Source organism: Cervus canadensis, chromosome 10 (assembly GCF_019320065.1).
Source record: "Cervus canadensis isolate Bull #8, Minnesota chromosome 10, ASM1932006v1, whole genome shotgun sequence".
Classification (NCBI taxonomy): domain Eukaryota; kingdom Metazoa; phylum Chordata; class Mammalia; order Artiodactyla; family Cervidae; genus Cervus; species Cervus canadensis.
Genome location: NC_057395.1, coordinates 43942587 through 43964622, shown reverse-complemented (window position 1 = coordinate 43964622; position 22036 = coordinate 43942587). Strand labels below are relative to the sequence as shown.

The 22036-nt window shown below is 45.4% G+C and overlaps 1 protein-coding gene across 5 annotated transcripts in view; it reads right to left on the bottom strand.

Annotated features, from left to right (window-relative positions):
- SYNDIG1 (synapse differentiation inducing 1) overlaps positions 1-22036 on the bottom strand; it is a 104395-nt gene that overhangs the window by 47397 nt on the left and 34962 nt on the right. For all 5 annotated transcript variants that reach the window (XM_043480334.1, XM_043480339.1, XM_043480335.1 and 2 more), the window contains exon 2: positions 5596-6153. In XM_043480334.1, coding sequence (XP_043336269.1) covers positions 5596-6075 — 480 coding nt within the window. In that variant the 5' untranslated portion in view covers positions 6076-6153. The remainder of the gene's footprint in view (positions 1-5595; positions 6154-22036) is intronic.

Genomic DNA, 22036 nt, shown 5'->3' with positions numbered 1-22036 from the left:
GTGTTCTTATGACAGATGGATTTATTATCTCAGAGATTCTCCCCTCATCAAACGGCTATAATTACACACTCCAGTGCCTTTTACTGGCAAATGTAAGATGAGAATATAAAGATATTGATTTTTACTTTTTAAGAAACATGCTGTGAGTCCCACATTTAAATGAGAGTTCCCCTTGACACAGAAAATGAAAACAGTAAATGGCACACTACTATTCCGATCATGCTTACATTGCACATGATATTTTTGAATTTGTCTTTGGAGATTGTCAGTATGTAGGATGCCCTCAAAATATTTATTCCATAAAGGTAAATTTAATTTCCAGATAGGAAGTTATTCACATAGGCCTGTTTACAGAAAGAGGAGTTTGGATAGCACTAGATCAGATGTGACTACAAGGAGAGTTAAGACAGATCTTCTGATCATTTTGAGTGATTTTCAGATCATTCATCTAAGGGTGAATGATCCGCACTTACAGCCATAAGAAACTGGGATGTCTAAATATATTTTTTTATTTATGGAAAGATTGAAGGCGGGAGGAGAAGGGGATGACAGCATGAGATGGCTGGATGGCATCACCGACTCAGTGGACATGAGTTTGGGTAAACTCTAGGAGTTGGTGATGGACAGGGAGGCGTGGCGTGCTGCGGTCCATGGGGTCGCAAAGAGTCGGACACAACTGAGCGACTGAACTGAATGGAACATACTGTCTCAAGGGAGGAAAATGAGTAATTAAATTCCCTAATGCTTTAAGTGGATATATGTCAGATTATTTAAAGATAATTAATTTGATTAAGATTCTTAACCTAAGTAAAAGCCATCTGTGGGCATATTCTTTGTCCACATCTAGTGCCTGCTGGAAAACACACACAGCACTTCAGATAATATCCTGTAAGACTTCTGGTATGACAGAGCCAGGAGGCAGGCAAATCCTGTCCCTGAGAAATGACTGAAGAGAATTTTCAAAACAGCCTTCTTGGAGGGCTCAGCAATGACCCCGGGTCAGTGATAAATGGAGGGGTGTTTGCTTACAACCACTGCTGAATCCTGAGTCAGAGTAGTGTGAGTCTGTATATGTATGTGAGACAGCAAAAGAGACACAGATATAAAGAACATGGACTCTGTGGGAGGAGGCGAAGGTGGGATGATTTGAGAGAATAGCATTGAAACATGTTTATTATCATATGTGAAATAGATGACCAGTCCAAGTTCGATACATGAAACCAGGCACTCAAAGCCGGCACTGGGACAACCCTGAGGGATGGGATGGGGAGGGAGGTGGGAGGGGGGTTCGGGATGGGGGACACATGTACATCCACGGCTGATTCATGTCAATGTATGGCAAAACCACTACAATATTGTAAAGTAATTAGCCTCCAATTAAAATAAATTAATTAATTAAAAAAAGAATATTATAAACAAAATCATGGAGTATAAAAAAAAAAACAACAAAGAATAGTGTGAGTCTGGTTGTTCTTGCCCTGAGCTCATCCAGACCCACCACCAGCTTGGCCATGAAGTATTTCTGCTAGGGAGGGGCTCCTCTTGGAGACCAGATTCTCTGCTGCTAGATGGAGCTGAGTGGATTAGGGAGCATAGGGTGGAAGCTCCTTTCCCAAGCTTTCAGTTCTCCCACCTTATGGCTCTAGTCTGTTTGGGCCAAGTGGCAGATAGCTGGGTGACCCAGGAATTTAACAAGGAGCTCCTGGAAAGGAGAGGACCGCGGTGCCTGGGAAGCTCTCCTCACATCCCAGTTTGAACTGAACAGGAAATGAAAACACAACATATCACAGTTTATAGGAGGCAGTTGAAATAGTGTTTGAAAGTTACAGCTTTAAAGACATATATTATACAGGAAGAAAAATCTCAAAGCGATAACTAAGCTCCAGCCTAAAGAAACTAGATAAAGAAGAGCAAATTTAGACTATAGGAAACAGAGAGGAAAATATCATAAACATCTGAGTGAAAATCACTGAAATGGAAAACTGAAATGAAGGACAAACCAATGGAACCAGATGAGAGATATATGAAAAGATCATCAGAATTTATAAACCTTTGGCTAGGCTGAGCAAGGAAAAAATGGAAAATCACCAAATTAGGCAGGAAAAAGAGGAGACATCACCAATTGCGCAGAAAGTAGGAAGATTTAAGTGGACTATTCCGGACAACCTTACGGTGACAAGTTAGGTAACTAAGATAAAAGGGGGAAAAAAATCCCTGGAGTGGCACAAATTACTAAAGCTGAGTCAAGATGAAAGAAAAACCTAAAGATTTTCTTTCAAATCATAAGGAAATCAGGTCTGATCAGTAGTAAAAAAAAAAAAAAATCTTCCCACAAAGAAGAGCCTGGGCCGAGGTGGCTTCACTGTGAATATGAATGACAATCTGAGAAGAAAAAGTCCCAGCGCAGGGCAGCATCTTTCAGACAGAAGAAGAAGGAACACTTCCCAACTCATCCTTTGTGGCCAGTGTCACCCTGACATCAAAAACAGAGAAAGACACAAGAAAAGAAAGCTGCAGTTGTCAAAGACCAAGGGTCCTCATGGACACGGAAATAAAAATCCTTACCAAGTTGTTAGCACGTTGAATCCAGCAATATTTAAAGAGGCGCAAACACCATGGCCAATTTATCCCCAAATATAAAGGATAGCTTAGTATATGAAAGGATAGTTCAACATGTGAAAGTCAATTAATGTAATAGGTCATATCAATAGGATAAAGACAACCCCCCAACACATATGATGATCTAAATGGACATTTGGCAAAGTTAAACACCTGTTTTTTATATTAAAAAACTGTTCAACCACATCTTGACAAAGGCCACTTTCTACACCTGATAAAGAGCCTAAAAAGCTTGGTCATTCATTTGAGGGTCTGAGCACTGCCCCTGAACCAGGAGTGAAGGAAGGAGCCCCACTCACCACCTCTGTCATCACTGCGTGTGAGGGTCCAGCCTGGGACAGCCAGGCAAACCAACCGAACCACATCCTGCTTCCTCACCCCACTCCAGATCAGCCTCTCCCAGCCTCACAGGACGTGAGATTGTGTTCAAAACACTGCCTGCTTTTTTTCTGAGTGATTTCTGTTTCCTCTGGGTCCCCTCTTCTATTTTTGTTGTTCTGTCTCATTCTCGCTTTGGGGTTCTCGTCCAGTGTTTGCGCGTTCTCCCAGCTCTTCTGTGTGTGAAGAAGCCTCTGCAGGTGCTACCTGTAGTGTGAAATCCTATCTCTCCCGACAGGTTTCCGGGACTTCTGGTTTTTCACGGGAGGGAGGTCCAGCTGAGGGCTCAGACGTGAGGAGGCAGCTGTATCCGAGACAGCTGTTTGGGGACCACGCAGGCGTCTGGAGCCAGCAGAGGCACCTGGGAGCCCTGCAAGCTTCTGCCTCTCATGTGCAGTGTCAGGGACAGAGCCTGCTACCTGGTGTGGCTGCTGGGGTCAGACGGGATGGTGAGAGGAGGGAGGGAAGATGCTCCCAAAGGATGCATCTCCTTCCCCTTTCCTCCTGCGTCACTGGTTCCCAGTGATGACATTCCATGGGCTCTCTGATGGATGTGCAGACTTGGCTTTGTCACAAAGGGGTGGCAATCAGCCTTTCAACACGCAGCGAGGCCCTCCAGTCCTGACCTGCAGCCACTTCTTTTCACAGCTTTAAACCCGAATTTGACATTTTGCAGAACTGCTTTATTAGGTGTGCCTGCATCTCTCCGTTTAAATTTGTCTGTGTGACAAGGAAATGTGATTTCCAGCAGTTGGGGTCCTGGAGATGAGGTTTAGCTGTTGTGTCCGGGAACCAGGAGGAGGCCCCAGGGCTGCAGGGCCCCAGCCTGGTGATCACACACCTGGAGAATGCCCAGGGCTCCCGAGGTGGCCTGCTTGGCCACCCTCCATCCTTATGCACCTCCAGAGCCCCCCAGGACTACTCTCTGCTGTGAGACAGTGCAGGGCAGATGCTGTGGCCAAGGCCCCTCCGTGAGATGCTTTCAATGAGCTGCACATCTGCTTGCTAACACCGCCGACCCCAGACCCCAGAGGACGCAACCACACGAGCTCCTGCAGATGCGTGCCCGGGGAGCAGACCTATCTGCACTAGGACCGCTCTGCTGCAAGTGCAGGGCGAGCCCGATCAGGCAGGAGATGAGGGCAGAGGGGAAGCTCCTGTGACAGACCCTGCTCCTACCTGGGCAAAGCTCTCTGCAAACTGTGATTTCCTGGAAACAGAATTGCTCTGCTGTAGACCCACTGATGCTATGGCATTCCCCAAGGATGCAAAACCATGTTTTCTCTCTTGTCTGAAGTAGAGCTGCTTCCTAGGAAGAGCCTCAGGTCAGTGTGGGCTGTTTTTTGTTTCATTCACAATAGGAGCACGACTGTTCTCATTCCATTCAGTTTGACGATTAAACAGTGATGCTGAGCGGTCTGCACCCTTGCTCTCTGGGGGCTGCTGCCATCCTGGCCCCCGGTTGATATGTTCCTGTCCCGTCACCCTGAGCAGCCCCTTGCACACCGACTTTGGTCTTGGCCACATGACTTGCTTGGGACGGTCAGATGTAACGTGTGTTCCACGCACAGGCTTGGAGAGCTCTGGCTTGCTGGACTCATGTGGCCGCCATGTGATGACAGGTGTGTGGGCCTGTCTCCGGGGCTAGTGGCCAGCCCGCATTCTCAGGCTCAGGCCAGTAGGGGAACCCGGCAAGCCCAGTGGAGCAGCCTTCTTCCAGCCATCCCCACAGCCATGAAACGACTGCCTCCCAGCCTGGGTGCTGGTCTCCTGGGCTCAGAAACCTGTGGCATTGCTCTCACCCCGCCATGGGGGCAGCTGTGCGGCACAGCATGGCCAACACGCATGTTTTTAAGAGTGTGATCCCACGCCCATGCCTGCCCTGCGGAAGACGGGACTCTACAATAATTCAGCTTGTCTGCCCCTTATGCTATCAATTTCAACTATTTCTTCCAGCCGGTTTTAGGTTTCAGCTGCTCCAACAATCCTTAGTAAACACTCCAGAATGTCAAATTAAGAAACCACATGTGGCAACCAAAACATCCCAACTTGTCCCAAAGTGTGCACTTCCAGGCTCGTGCGGAACCTCCTTCCCCTGGGGGCTTTGGCCAGTGGCCACTGTTCCCTGGGCCAGGAAGAGTCCCTGGATGAGGGCATGGCAACCCACTCCAGTATTCTTTCCCGGAGAATCCCTTGGACAGAGGAGCCTGGTGGGCTACCATCCATAGAATCGCACACAGCTGAAGCCACTTAGCACAGTACAGCACTCTCCCCTGTGGCCGGGCGGTCAGCAGAGACCCCCAGCCCCTTGAGCTGCCAGCACGGTCAGCCCTTAAACACGTCTTAGTGCCATCCTGATGGCCTCGACCTTGTGTCCCCTAAGCAGAATCCCCGCTGAAGCCCTAGGTCCCAGTCCTCACCTCCTTCTCCATCCCTGTATCTCTCACACAGATTCTGAGTGAAGGGTGCCCAGGAGGCTGCGGTTTCCTTGCACTTTCACTCACTGGCTTCATGTCCTGACTTGCACCGGCCTGGCTCTCGTCCCCCCAGAGCCCCACATCCCACTCCCGACAGCCCGTGACAAACACACGCTCTGACCTCCAGCTCCTGGAACTCTTCCTCCTCCTCCACGTCGTAGGATAGCGTGTGGATCTTGATGTCTTCGGGCGAGAGGTCGATGAACTTGCCATCGGGGTACTCCAGGCTCTCCTTGGTGGGCGAGCGATCCTCGATGAAGGTGGTCTCACAGCAGTCGGCCGCCACGCCGTCCCCCCAGGGGCGCAGCACGCTCTCCGAGTAGAGGATGAGGTTGGGCCGGTAGCGGGACTCCATCGACTGCTGGAGCGTGCTGGGGTCCAGCAGCTGTTGGAGCGGCTCGTTCCTGGTGCCGTCTGGGCCAGCTGGTGCCACGCTGCCCACCACCCGGCAGCTCTGGTACTGGGGAGCAGGGTACACGGACACCAGGCCATCCCGGCTCTCGGCCACCAGGCTCCTGGTGTTGATGAGGCCGTTCCTCTTGCCAGCCTCGCCCAGCTTGCCGTGCACCAGCCCGCTCTTCTGCTCCACGACTCCAGCCATGGTGCTGTCCTCCCGGCTGGTCGTCGGGCTGGCGGGCTGGACTCGAGGGTCACGCCCGCCTCACGGGGCCCATTTCTCCTGGAGGAGGAAGAAACGGAGATGAGACAAGGAAATCACACCTGAAAAGCTCATCAGTCAGACCCTGATTGTCCCAGGGTGTCCTGGTCGCTGGGGTGAACGGTCACTGATCTGAACCCACTTACCCTCATGGTTTAGACAGGTTCGGTGGGGGCAGTGGCCAGAGGGAGGCAGAGATAGACCCTGTACATCTTTGGACAGACTCTGCTTCCCAATGAAGGAGGCTGTGCAGGAATTAGGACCACTGTCGCCCCAGAGAACCCCAGGATTTCAGCTGACTCCTGAAACCCACAAGCAAGCCCACCCACACCAGGCTTGACCACGGGACAAGTGGGGCCATTCATTCAACTCTCCCAGGCTCCTCATCCCAGCAGAAAAACTCGCACCAAGGAAGAGAGGGCTGACTTACAAAGATCTTGTGACTTAGTACTAATGGAACAAAGGAATAAAGAATTATTTTAGCTTTTGATCTTTTCAAATAGATTTTCAACAAGCAACAAAACTACAACCTCTTGTGAATGAAATTTTGACTAGAGGGATTTAAAAGCTCTATATTCTAATAAATTCAAGATTTTTGAGTAATGTATTTTTATCTTTATATCTTCAGATGTTTTGTCTAGTATATCTTAAATATTGATCTATTTTATCTTTTATTTTTCCTTAAGAACTAAGTTGCTTTTGCATATAACTTACCATAAAATGCTTTTGTAGGATAAAAACCAAAACCAAAAATGCCCCACACAGATTTAGAAGGTAAGTGATAAGAAGACCTACATGTTAGCGCTGTACATGGACTAAGCTCCCCAGCTAAGGAAATCTTACATGCACATTTTAGTATGTTCTACACACATGTTAGAATTATTCTGACACTCACACTGGCCTTCAGCAGGGTCACAGGAAGTGGACTGAAAATTTCCCTGTCTCAGTGGTGCTCGGCTTAGAGAAACACCTGTGTATCTGGAATACAATTAAGAATTCTTCTAAACTATTTCCCTCTAGATCACGTTCTGTTCTAGAGTTTCAGATGTTAAGAAGAAGACACCAAAGGTTACGATTTTGGGGAGACAGCTTTTCCTCTTTGCAAGTTAATAACTATTATGCAGTAGCATTCCATCTTGAGGCTTTTGCTGTTCTGGTTTTCTGGGAGATTTAAGAATTGTCTTACATTATAACTGCTTTGTTTGGGGGTAGCTACAGGAATCTAAGGTGGCACTAGTGGTAAAGAACCCGCCTGCCAATGCAGGAAACATAAGAGACTCGGGTTCAATCCCTGGGTCAGGAAGATCCCCTGGAGAAGGGAATGGCAACCCACTCCAGTATTCTTGCCTGGAGAATCCCATGGATAGAGGGGCCTGGGGGGCTACAGTCCACAGGGTTACAAGGAGTTGGATACAACTGAAGCGACTGAGCACGCACACGCACAGGAATCTACAATTTCACACCGAGCAGAGGAGGAGAGAAAGAAGACACCCTTGCGATTAATGGGAAAATAGCAGTTTAATCACGTCGACAGATGACTGGTCGAGGGCATGGTATGCACTGAGAGGCGTGCGTGTCACCACTTGACACCGTGACACGTTTGAGAAGTCCGAACACAGTGCCGGCTCTGCTGCTGGGCCTCTGAGCCCTCAGCCCCGGGGCCCAGTAACAACCAAGAGCTAAAACCAGGAATTCTGAGCCCCTGCGAAGCACGTCCTATGTGTGAGCGTCACCTCCACACCTGGTCACCCTCCCAGCTCCTCCAGGTGTTTCTGGTCCAAACATCCAGCCTCTCTGATCTTCACCCTTCCACAGAGAAGCTGACGGGCCCATCGTGCAGGGCTGGATGTGCCACCAAGACCAGAAAAACCTTGAAGCTCAGATCGGCTTCTCAGACTCAGCTCCTTCTGCCAGGATCTGCAGTGAGTATCTTACAAATGATATGTGGTTGCATTTGTTTAAATTCCTCTTCTTGGATGGAGTCCCTTGTTCCAGCGTAGCCAGTGTGACCCTCCCTTTTCTGGTGTGTTCCCGGCCGATGGGCTCCGGTTCCTCTTATAGCTCCTGGTGTATCCTTCTCTGCCAATGTGACAGCTACTCAACATCACCACCTCCTCAGCCCTGCCCTGCCCAGAGCCTGAGACAAAAGGACCACAGTTTCCTCCCTGTTCTTGCTCTGGTATACAGCCAGTGTTCAGTGAATGTCTGTCAAAAGTAACAGTCTCAGGGGTTACAAGACTGGACTAACCCTACTTAGGGATCTCCTTGCCGTGTACCAATCCCGAAATCAGTTGAAATCGTGGCATTTGGAGGCAGGCACAGCTTATGTCTCCACCACCCAGAGTCAGCTGAGAGCCTGCAGCATCAGCACCCCCTGAGATTCAGTCAGGAAGGTGGAGTCTTGACCTCCTAGAGCTACTGACGCAGATCCGAATGAACAACACAAGGGCTATTTTGCACTTTTTAGGGAATGCTCTCTAGTGAATTGCTGGGAGGAATATCAACAACCTCAGATATGTGGATAATACCACTCTAATGGCAGAAAGCAAAGAGAACTAAAGAACCTCTTGATGAGGGTGAAGGAAGAGACTGACCTAAAATTAAATATTAAAAAACTTAAGATCATGGCATCTGGTCCCATCACATCATGGCAAATAGGAGGGGAAAAGGTGGAAGCAGTGACAGGTTTCCTCTTCTTGGGCTCTAAAATCACTGTTGGATGGTGACTGCAGCCATGAAATTGGAAGATGATTGCTTCTTGGCAGGAAAGTGATGACAAACCCAGTGTGTTAAAAAGCAAAGAAAAAGAGAAAAGATGCTCCAGCAAGGAAGAGAAACAGGTGGGATTTGAACCAGGTATGTCTGACTCCAAGCTGTACCATCTCCTTGCTCAGCTGGAGTGACACCCACGCATCACCCAGAAAATTGGGGAAGCTTGTCAGACTGTGGACCCCACCGTCAGCCCTCACAGCTGAGGGGTGCATGCTGTTTCAGGGAGATCCCAGTTCTGTTGTTCTCTCATTTTAGTTGGTAACTTCATTCATTAAAAAAAAAATAACAACATTATTGGGATATAATCTAGAGACACAGGTTCAATTCCTGGGTCGGGAAGATCCCTGGGTTAGGAAGATCCCCTGGAGGAGGAAATGGCAACCTGCCCCAGTATTTTTGCCCAGAAAATCCCATGGACAGAGGAGCCCATGGGGTTGCAGAGAGTTGGACACGATCCAGCACACACGTGCCAACATCATAATGTTCACCTGACTTTTTTTTATTTTTAAAACTAGTTTTAAAATATTAATTGATTTATTCGGCTGCACAAGGTCTTAGTTGCAGCACAAGGGATCTTGGCAGTGTCGTGTGGGCTCTTCCGTCACAGTGCACGGACTTGAGTTGTGGCACACAGGCTCCGGAGCGCGGACTCAGTAGTTGTGGCACATGGGCTTAGTTGCTCCGCAGCTCGTGGAATCTCAGCTCCCCGACCAGAGATCGAACCTGCACCCGCTGCATCGCAAGGCGGATTCCTAACCACTGGACCACCAGGGAAGGCCCCACCTGACTTTTAAAGTGCACAGTTCCCAGGCCTGTAGCATACTCACAGAGGTGTGCAGTCTTCCCCCCATCCATTTCCAGAATATTTCCATCACTTGTTACACAGCAAGCACTGCTCTCTCCCCCAGCTGCTGGCAGCTGCCAGTCTGCCTACTACATGTATGGGTTTGATTATTCTGGGTGCTTCACATAAAAAGAATCATGCATGTGATGTCTGTGACGGGCTTCTCTCACTGAGCATCATGTGTTCAGGGTGCACTGGTGTGTCCGTGGCAGTGCTTCGTTCCTTCCACGGCCGGGGGGGTCATCCGTTGTGTGGCTGCACGGCATTTTGTTGGAGGGGGTGGTTGTTCTCCTTGAGATCCTATGTAATACTGGATTAATTACGACTGCACCTCTTCTGTTGAGTTGTTAGTACAATAGAGCTTTCTTTTTCTGGCAAATGCGCAGTCAGAATGGAGATGACTGCATTAGTCGCTCAGTCGCATCTGACTCTTTGTGGCCCCATGGACTGTAGCCCGCCAGGTTCCTCTGTCCATGGGGTTTTCCAGGCAGGAATACATGAGTGGGTTGCCATTTCCTCCTCCAGCGGATCTTCCTGACCCAGGGATCGAACCTGGGCTGCAAGCACTGCAGGCAGATTCTTTACCGTTTGAACCACAAGGGAAACCAAGTCAGAATGGAAATGTCTTCAAAACAGAACAAAGCAAAATGAACTCTCAGCTGCGCCTCTGGAGTGTGTGTGGGAAAGGCATTTCACGTCTGGCCCCAGAACATGGAGTGACAGATGCCCTAGAAGTGTGGAGAGCAGAGGCGGGGTCTCCCCCACCTCAGCTGGACCAAAGAAAGCCCGTGAGGAGACAGGCCATGTGACCCGCTGACGGAGGGCACACCTCGGGCTGAGCCTGCCTCCTCATTGGACAGAAAGCTCCCACCCCAGAGCAGCAGGGGCTTCAAACAAGGCGGCCAGGACTGCGGCCCAAGCCTCCATCTCCCTCACCAGAAAAAGGGTCTGAGCGATGCTGAGCTCTGTCTGAATCTGGCCCCACCACACACGCGCACCACCAGGACCCTTAATTATGAATATGGCAGAATTATACATGAGCCTCTCCGTGGAGAAACTGGGATTACATATTCCAGGTTATGTTTGTCTTAACCTTGTTTCCAATACTTCATAAAAGTGTTGCTCTGAGGAAGTAACTCAGAAAAAAAAAATCTAAAGGAAGTTTTGAGAACCAGAGTAGTAAGTGTAATAATTTCCAGAGGTATGAGCAATGAAGTAAACGCAAGTGAAGAACTAAACCTTCTTCCTATGAGTTGTCTTTTTCTCTGAGCCTGTAAACAATTCTAGATTTTGAAAAAAAATCTATCTCCCCACCTCCTTTCACTCACTCCGCATCCCCTGGAAGACAGGAGCATCTGCACTGTTAATGTGTGTCTACTGGGGGAGCAAGGAATTTTGTAGAGTAGTACTTGATGTCTGTGCCTCTGCAGCTGATTAACACCCTTATCTGTGCCAGATTTTGTGCAGCAAGAGTCACATTTAACACGTAAAACTACCTTTAGAGCAGCATCTTTGAATCAAAGGAGAACAGAGCAAACTAACTAGGCAGTCGATGGGGAAAACAAAACTAATTAGCAGATTCGTTTCGCACGATGCTTGGGCCCTATGACAGGCCTGGATTGCTCCTCACACAATCTGCCCTCACACGGCTCAATCAGCAAAGCGTTAGGAGGGCACCAGGTACGGGGTCTTCCCTAAACCCCAACACTGTCAGACGCCTCTTGTGTCAACAGTAATACTTCCCTCCTGCTAAGCAAATAATAGATGCATTCTCACCAGTGCCCAAGTGTCGAGAGAAGAGATCTGCTTGCAAATCCTCATTAAAACAATTAAAATCTGCCTTTAGCATAAACACACACAAAAGCCTGTGATCTGGCAGTGGAGAAAGTTAATGAAGCATTAGAACCAGATCGGTTATTGTTATTTAACGTTTAAATGGCACATTACAATTGCAAAATGCTGCATCACCCAACTCATCACTTCGGGTGGTTGGGGACTTCCTGATCACACAGCTGATTCAGACTCCTGTGGGGAGCCAGGCTCTGTCACAGCACCTCTGGGAAAAGCACAGGAATCTGAGCCTGATTCAAGACTGTGGAGAGGCAAGGGTGTGATATCAGAAGTGTGTAAACCTGTGTATCAAGGACTCTGCTGTCTGTGAAAGTTGTGCTAACTTCCTTTAGCTCTGTGGGTCTCTATCTCAGTCTTAAGGAAGATGTTGTGGGAAGAGTCTTCCTTTCCAATAGTACCTCCATGTCTACCTTCACCACCTCTAGCTTTTAATCACCATCATCTCCACCATCACCATTACTACCATCATTATCATCTCCACCATCACCACCATCACCTCCACCATCACCATCACCACTATCATCACCAGCTCCATCATCACCACCATCTCCACCATCACCACCATCTCCACCATCACCATCACCACCATCTCCACCATCATCACCAGCTCCATCATCACCACCATCTCCACCATCACCACCATCTCCACCATCATCACCATCTCCACCATCACCACCATCTCCACCATCATCACCAGCTCCATCATCACCACCATCTCCACCATCACCACCATCTCCACCATCATCACCATCTCCACCATCACCACCATCTCCACCATCATCACAATCTCCACCATCATCACCATCACCACCATCTCCACCATCATCACCAGCTCCATCATCACCACCATCTCCACCACTACCACCATCTCCACCATCATTACCATCATTACCACCACCACCACCATCACCTCTATCATCACCATTTTCACCATCATCATCACATTACCACCACCACTACCATCACCAGGAATTGGCAAACTATACCCCGTCAGACAAATTCAACCCACAAGCAAGAAAGATTTTTTTACATCTTTAAATGACTGAAGATAAGAAGTATATTCCATGATACGTGAAAACTGAGAAATTAGAAACTCCTCTGTCCATGGGATTCTCCAGGCAAGAATTCTAGAGTGGGTAGCCATTTCCTTCTCCAGGGGATCTTCCTGACCCAGGGATTGAACCCAGATATCCTGCACTGCAGGCAGATTCTTTACCACCTGAGTCATCAGGGAAGCCTGTTAGTATCCATAAATACAGTTTTTTTTTTTTTTTCTTTTTGAATTTTTTTTTTCCAGTGGGTTTTGTCATACACTGATATGAATCAGCCATGGATTTACATGTATTCCCAATCCCGATCCCCCCTCCCACCTCCCTCTCCACCCGATTCCTCTGGGTCTTCCCAGTGCACCAGGCCGGAGCACTTGTCTCATGCATCCCACCTGGGCTGGTGATCTGTTTCACCATAGATAGTATACATGCTGTTCTTTTTGAAATATCCCACCCTCACATTCCCACAGAGTTCAAAAGTCTGTTTTGTATTTCTGTGTCTCTTTTCTGTTTTGCATATAGGGTTATCGTTATCACCTTTCTAAATTCCATATATATGTGTTAGGATGCTGTAATGTTCTTTATCTTTCTGGCTTACTTCACTCTGTATAAGGGGCTCCAGCTTCATCCATCTCATTAGGACTGGTTCAAATGAATTCTTTTTAATGGCTGAGTAATATTCCATGGTGTATATGTACCACAGCTTCCTTATCCATTCATCTGCTGATGGGCATCTAGGTTGCTTCCATGTCCTGGCTATTATAAACAGTGCTGCTATGAAACATTGGGGTGCATGTGTCTCTTTCAGATCTGGTTTCCTCAGTGTGTATGCCCAGAAGTGGGATTGCTGGGTCATATGGCAGTTCTATTTCCAGTTTTTTAAGAAATCTCCACACTGTTTTCCATAGCGGCTGTACTAGTTTGCATTCCCACCAACCATAAATACAGTTTTATTGAACCCCATCCATATCCGTTCATTCACATATGCTTCTAACTGTTCTGCACTAAAAGAGCAGTTAAACACCTGTAATAAGAAGCCATATGATCTGCAAAGCCTAAAATAGCTTTTATCTGCTCTTCAAAGGAAAAGCTGACTGATTCCTGACCATAACCCCTCCCATACCACCACCACCACTACCACTAACATCACTACCACCAACAGCACAAGATGATGTGGACACTATCGTCACCATCAATAGCAATGACACCCCACTCCCTACACAACTCTGTGGTTCAGAGGTATGGAGGCCACCTGTATGGTCAAAGAATTCCTCGAGAGGGCTGTGAATGAGGACACAGACTCAAGCAAGAATCTTCCTCCTCACCAGTGAGTGATAGAGACAGCAGTCTTGCAAGTAAATATTCTTGTTCCTTAGATCTTGCGAGTGACCTGTAGCTTGGGGCAACTTCAACTCAGAGAACCTGCAGCCACAAGCCTGCACTTGAATCCCAAGCCCTCACCCTTCGTGTGCCTTGAACACTCAGTTTGGAGTGTCCAGGGCTGGGAAATCCCACTCACCTCTGCTCCGATTCTTGGCAGGAGCAAATGAAAATCCCCTCTGGAAGAATGTGCTAAAGACAGATCTCAGAAAATGTTCACAGATCATGCTGTGGAACTCAAGTCTGGAATTAAGCACTTGAGGAAACAAGCCCTAGTCATTAGGGGTGGGTGGCTCAGCTGGTAAAGAATCCGCCTGCAGTGCAGGAGACCTGGGTTTGATCCCTGAGTTGGGAAGATCCCCTGGAGAAGGGGATGGCTACCCACTCCAGTATTCTTGCCTGGAGAATTCCATGGACTGTATAGTCCATGGCGTTGCAAAGTGTCAGACATGACTGAGTGACTTTCACTTTCACTTTTAGCAGAGGTGAGCAAACACTGCAGAACTGGGGCCACACATGTCAGATACAGGTACAGGATAAACATGCTTACTGTGTTTAGAAATGAAGGACTTAGAACTTTAAAAGTAAAAAAAATATTTGTGAAATTAAAATCTCAACAGATAGACCATCCCTTCTGACTTTAAAGTTGACAACATGCTCCAAGGGTTTCTCTTACTGCAAAACAAGACCCAGGATTAGGACACACCTGGAGACATGCTGGTTGTGGAGGAAAATCACCAAAGACCACTGCCTTTCCATGAAGAACTACTGGGAGGGGCAGAGTTGCACTGATGTAGGATGCCAACCATAATAGTGACAGTGAGTTACACAGCTTTGGTAGAGACATAAGATGGTGAAGTTGATACCCGACCCCTAATTCTCAGCTGAGGCTCGATGGAAGTGGCCTCAGTGTAAGGACTAGCATCACCAAGCATAGATTCCCAGGCCCCCAGCAGTTTCTTATCCAGTGGGACGTGGATATGCAGATCCATGGACCACACTTTGAGACTCACTGTTCTATAAATTCTGACATAGTGTCAAGTAAGTGATGACCCCTGGTTCCAGGCAGAAATAGAATCAAAGCTCTGGGATGGAAAGCTCTCCTAATTTAGGTATATAAGAGAGTTGGACTATAAGGAAGGTTGAGCGTCGAAGAATTGATGCTTTCGAACTGTGGTGCTGGAGAAGACTCTTGAGAGTCCCTTGGACAGCAAGGAGATTAAACCAGGCAATTCTCAAGGAAATCAACCCGAATATTCATTGGAAGGACTGGTGCTGAAGCTCAGGCTCGAATACTTTGACCACCTGATGTGAAGAGCCAACGGACTGGAAAAGACCCTGATGCTGGGAAAGATTGAGGGCAAGAGGATAAGGGGGCAACAGAGGATGAGATGGTTGGATGGCATCACTGACTCAATGCACATGAGTTTGAGTAAACTCAGGGAGATGGTGAAGGATAGGGAGGCCTGGCCTGCTGCAGTCCATGGGGTTGCAAAGAGTCGGACAGGACTTAGTGACTAGACAACAACAACAAAGTATCAAACAGGGACTTCTCTGGTGGTCCAGTGGTTAAGAATCTGCCTTGCAGTGCAGGGGACACAAGTTTGATTCCTGGTCAGGGAACTAAGATTCCAGATTTCATGGGGCAACTAAGTCCTCACCTGGCACCAGAAGAACCTGCATGATGCAGCAAAAATCCTGCATGCCACAACTAAGACCTGACTCAGCCAGAAAATATAAATATTAAAAAAATAAGACCACACAATAAGCTGACAATTAAGGTTCCTCTCACACAAAGATTTCATGCTCCTGTGAGTGAGAATCAATAGAAAAAAATAGGTTTGGACAATCAAGAACTTCAGATATTAGATAGTAGGAATATAGAACAATTGTTAATAAAATATTTATGGAAATATTTATAGAAGTTAACAGAGTTAAATGATAGAAATAATTTGTGAAATATTTATGAAAGAAATAGAAATATTTAAAGATGAGCAAGTAACAAGAGACTATTAGAAATAAATAGAAAAAATAAAAAGTTTGAATTTTAAAAAGTGAAAACATTTCAGTTGTTAGAAAAACTCAACAGAATTAAAAATAGCAAAATAGACACAGCTGAAGAAAAAAAAAAAAAAAAACTAGAAGATACTTTTGAGGAAAATATCCAGACTGCACTATTAAAAGAAAAAGAGACAGAAAATATAAAAGGGTGGTTAAGAGTGTGGAGTACAGAATAAGAAGGTTCAACCCATTTCTAGTAAGAGTTCCAGAAAGAAAGGAGAGATAAACACAGGAATGCCTCACGGACATGCTGTAGTCAAGCTGATGAATGTAAACTTCAAGGAGACCTTATAAGTAATCAGAGGAAAAAGGCAGATAATTTACTCAGCAACAAACATCAGAATGACAATGTGTCAAGAGAAAGTAGCTGCCGACTTTATTTTTTTGTGGGTCTTTAAAAAAATTTTATTGGAGTAAGGTTACTTTACAGTGTTATCTTAGTTTCTACTGCATGGCAAAGTGAATTGTTTATCTGTGGACATAGATTCCCTCTTTTTTGGATTTTCATCCTGTTTAGATCACCACAGAGAGCTGAGTAGAGTCCCCAGTTCTGTACAGGAAGTTCTCATTGGTTATGTTACACACAGTATCAATAGTACATACAGGTCAACCCCAGCCTCCCAATCCACCCACCTCTGTCTCCCCCTTGGTGTCCACACCTGTGTTCTCCACATCTGTGTCTCTGTTTCTGCTTTGTAAACAAGATTGTCTACCCCAGTTTATTTTTCATATTCCACATATATGCATCAATGTACAGTATTTGCTTTTCTCTCTGACTTACTCCACTCTGTATGATGGTCTCTAGGTCCATCCATGTCTCGAGTTGCCAACTCTGAACACAGGAAAGTTGTCTTTCAAGAACAAAGTGAGATAAGGTAGATTAAGAAATGAAGAGACTTGAGCCAAAACCAGTTCTAAAGGAGGAAGAGAAACAATGCTGGTGGGCAGCTTAGGGGGCAAGAACTGGTGAACAGAGAAGCCAACACCTTGTTCATGAATCCAAACAAATAATGAGGCTATATGACCCCTGCCCCTAAACTGTGAGGTTCATTTAAAAAAGTTAAACAAAAAAAAAAAGTTAAACACTGGAAAACAATAGTATGTAAATCAGGAGGTGGGTGATACTAACATCTTTTCAATGTTCCAGAAATGTGCTAAATTATTCAGTTTTAGGCTTAGGTTAAATACGCCTGGGTAAATTTCAAGGATAACTACAAAATGAATAAAAATACTATACACATTTCAAATTAGGAGAGAGAAAAAGGGGGTAAGACTGAAAAAAAAATAGAGCAGGACAAAAATAAAAATAAAAATTGAGGTAACAAGTGAAAATAGATTAGCACTCGTAATAGACATTAATTAGTTGAAATTGCTAGTTAAAATTAATTTTCACTCTGGGTTTAAAACAGTATCCTGACATATGTTATTTATGAGACATACCTAAAGCATAAGGAAGTGGAAGCGCTGAAAACAGAAGGATGGAAAATATGTATATAAGAAAAATCCTAGGCAGAAAATAAACCTGGAACAGCTTAATGAATCTAAAACAAAGTAGAAGGGGCTTCCCTGGTGGTCCAGTGGCTAAGATTTCGCCTTCCAATGCAGAGGATACAGGTTTATCCCTAGTCAGGGAACCAAGATCTCACATGGCTCAAGGCCAAAAGACCAAAATATAAAACAGAAGCAATATTGTAGCAAATTCAATAAAGTCTTCAAAAATGGTCCACTGTCCAAAAAAATCTTTAAAAAGATAAATAAAACAAAGTAGACATCAAGGAGTAAAAAAGCTACCACCTAGTAACATAGATGCTACATAGTAAGGGGTTTAATCCAACCGGCTCAATGCTCGACTTACCGGCACACAATCAATTCATATCATGGTCTCAAAGCAAAACTGGTAGAATTACAGGGATAATGGAATATCTTCACCAGCAGAACAAGAAACTTCAAAACACTCTCTAAACCATGTTAAGAAATAAACAGACCAAAAATAAGAAAGATGTGGAATATTCAAAAAGCAACAGTAGCAATTTTAAGCAATGAGCACATATAAAATTCTGCATCCAACAATTATAGAATAGATTCTTCCAGGCACTTGTATGCTGTCTTCTTCTCTTTCTCCTAATCTTTCCTTCATTCTCTTTCTCCATTCATGTCCTCTCTCCCTTCCATAAGTGGATCAAGTACTAAGCCATGAAGCACCAACACATCTCACATCATTTTGTATCTTACAGACTGTGTTTCGGAACCACAGTACGGTTGATACAGAAGTCAATACGTTTAGGAAACTTCCCAGATGGCCTGGTGGTAAAGAATCCACCTGCTAATGCAGGAGACACAGGAGATGCGGGTTTGATCTCTAGGTCGGGAAGATTACCCTGGAGGAGGAAATGGCAACCCACTCAAGTATTCTTGCCTGGAAAATTCCATCGACAGAGGAGCCTGGTGGGCTACAGTCCATGGGGGTTGCAAAGAATTGGACAAGCATGCACGGTGGTCCAGTGGTTAGGACTCTGTGTTTTTACTGCTCAGGGCCCGGGTCAGGGAACTAAGATCCTGCAAGCCATGAAGTGCAGCCAAAAAAAAAAAAAAAAAAAAAAGTCAACACATTTAGCAAAAGTCACTCTCAGTTAGAAGTGAAGAAAAAAACAAACACTTTCTTAATAACCATTGGACCAAAGAATGAAATTATTTAGAACTGAATCCTGTTGAAAAACCTACGTATTAAAGCAAACTACATACCAAAACCTAGGGGTGCAGGTGAAGATGTACTTAGACAAAACAGCTTTACATGCACATATGAGGACCATAAAGGTTAGAACATAAATGAACCAACATCCAAATTGGTAAATTAGCCAAAATAATAATAATGAAGGGAAAAGATACATGTGACAGGTAGTAATAAAGATAAGAGCAAAAACAGTGAAATGGAAAGCGGAGACTTGACACTGGGAACCAGCAAAGCCAGTCTGTTCTTTAGAAAAGAAGCCTCTGGTGGCCCGGATGACAGGCTATGATGGAGCCGGGCTTCTGACTCCGGGAGGAGGATTTGGCATGTTGATTGTCTTCTGTGTCTTGAAAACCTCATTAAAATACTACTGAAAGAATGAGAAAGATCTAGGCAGGGATAAACTGGGAAATTGAGATTACATATGCACACACTTATATAGAATAGATAACTAATATGGACCTGTTGCTATAGCACAGGGAACTCTAGTCCATACTCTCTAATGACCTACATGGGAACAGAATCTAAAAAAGGATATATGTGTATGTACAATGGATTAATTTTGCTATGCAGCAGAAACTAACACAACATTGTAAACTAACTATACTCCAATAAAAATTTAATTTAAAAAAGAAAGGCCTTACTAGAAGAGAAAATAGTAGCAAATACTGAAAGGATGAAAAGCCACAGCAAAATGTCCTTTTCTTTCCCAAGGAAGGAAAGTACTGGAAGGGACGAGGTGGCCCCAACCTGGAATCTGAGAGGAGGTGAGTGGCGGCCGGGGGGACAGGCACACAAGCTGACATCTGACTTTCCATTAAGACAGAACACGTTGAACAGTGGGGTCGTGCCTTCAAAGTTGGGAGACAAATTTTGAGTTATGCACCTCACAAGTGATCACTCAAGTGTGAGCAAAAATAACAAGGAAGCCAAACAACAACAGTAAATATTTTCAGCACTCAGAAAATCTATCTCACTCACACCCTCTCTAAATAAGTAGCTCACAAATTTACTCCAGAAAAAAAAAATGACAGTGGAAAACCAAAGAAGTGGGTAATCAGAGATAAAAGAAACAGTGAATATCCAGAAATGATAAAAAGAAATCCCTGTCTAGCAGCTGTCCTGCAGCATTCTGTCCAGTTTATAATGAACATCTGTGGGCTTCACAAAGGCAAGTTGTGCTCGTTGTGTTGTTTCCGTGAACAACAGGAAAGAGAACAAACACGACCCTGGAAGGCATCAGCGATGCTGGAAGAAGGCACAGGTTTCTTCCCTCAATGTTAAAAGAAGGTCATTCAGAAACTCCAGGAGAAATGCACAACCAGAAAAACTGCAAGAGTTCTGTGAGTCTAAATACAAAAATCCACTCCCCCTAAACTTCCCATTATTTGGGGCAGCTATGGAATATAAAAAGGCAGATCCTGTTTGACCTGGACACTAAGAATATTTCTTCTCCTAGTACTAAGGTCTGATACTGGCAACTAGTGTAGAGGAAATAGTATTTTATCATGACCACTTGGGTTTACAGCCAACGATGTTTAAAGAATTATGATGATAACTTTTATAATTCAACATTTGGAATCTACATAACTAAAAAACAGATTTTAAAGGTTACCAGTCCTGACAAAGTTGTCATCAGCATTATCACCATCATCATTTTGGCCAAGAAATGCTGGGCATTTCCTAAACACCAGGCACTGTGCTAAAGTATTTATAAGAATTATTCTGTTTAATTTTCAAAATAACCCCTTTGAGGTAGGTATTACCATTATCTTCATTCCACTGACAAGGGCCAAGAGGATGAGTACCTTGCTTCATGCCGTCACCTATGAGCAGAGCCAGAATCACATCCAGGAAGCCTGATTTCAGGGTCTGACTCACAGCCATTAAGCGAGACACATTCATTCTGGTGTAAAGTCAGGACACAGTTGAGCTCATGGGAAGGCACATGGTATGAGGGAGGAAGAGTGGGCAAGTGTGCTGCCCACAGCCTCCTCTTGCCTGGTAGGAAGATGGGAGATGGGGGTTTAATTCAGTCCCTTTATAGATACAATAGTGATGGATGGAAGGACTCAAAATTACACACCAGAAAGCTTGGGGGAAGGAGATGGGCAGTAATGTTAGTGATCTACATTCTAGCCTTAAGTAAGTGAAACTCTCCCCTTTCAAAACAAGAGGTTTACTGGACAGAATATAAAGCCAACAGAGTAAGAAAAACCCAGAAGCACCCAGCAGTCCAGGTGTGGTGCTGGCTGTCGAGAGGGACAGGGGGCCTCTGGAGAGCAGGTTGGGGATATGGCTGATATGTTAGGACTCAAGGTGAAAGATCTGAATTTTTCACCGCTATCTTTGTCTACTAGTTAATATCTTGCCATGCCTTTGTTATCCGAGTCAAAACAACCACAAAGATAATTTCCAAGTCACTTATCTTGGAGGAATTGGAACCCTTGTACATGGGTGCTGGCAGTGTACAATGGTGCAGCCACTGTGGAAAACAGTTTGGTGGTTCCTCAAAAATTAAACCTAGAACTAGCAGATGATCCAGCAGTTCCACTTGGGGGATTTACCCAAAAGAACTGAGAGCAGGGTCTCTAGGAGGTATTTGTACACTGTGTTCATAACAGCATTATTCACAACAGGCACAAAGAGGAAGCAACCCACGCGCCCATCAATAGATGAAGGATCAGCAAAATGTTTTATGTTCATACAGCGGAATATCATTCAGCCTTCAAAAGGAAGGAGATTCTAGCAACACGGAAGAGACCTCAGAACATCATGCCCAGTGAAATAAGCCAGACACCAGAGGACAAACACCATATGATTCCACTTCTATGAGATACCTTGGTCAAACTCATTGAGACAGAAAGTAGGATGGTGGTTACCAAGGGCTAGGGGAGAAGGATGAGGAATGATTATTTAATAGATGTAAGTTCAATTTGGGATGATGAGAAAGTTCTGGAGATGGATGAGGTGATGATTGCACAACAATGTGAAAATACTTAACAGTACAAAGCTGCATATCTAAAAATGGTCAAAATGGTAAATCTTAAGTAATGTGCACTTTACCATATTAAAAAAAATGACTTTTGGGACTTCCCTGGTCATCCAGTGGTTAGGTCACCCAATAGTCCTTGTAGTATGGGGCACGTGGGTTCAATCCCCGGTCAGGGAACTAAGATCCCGTGAGCTGTGGAGCAGCTAAGCCTGTGCACCACAACT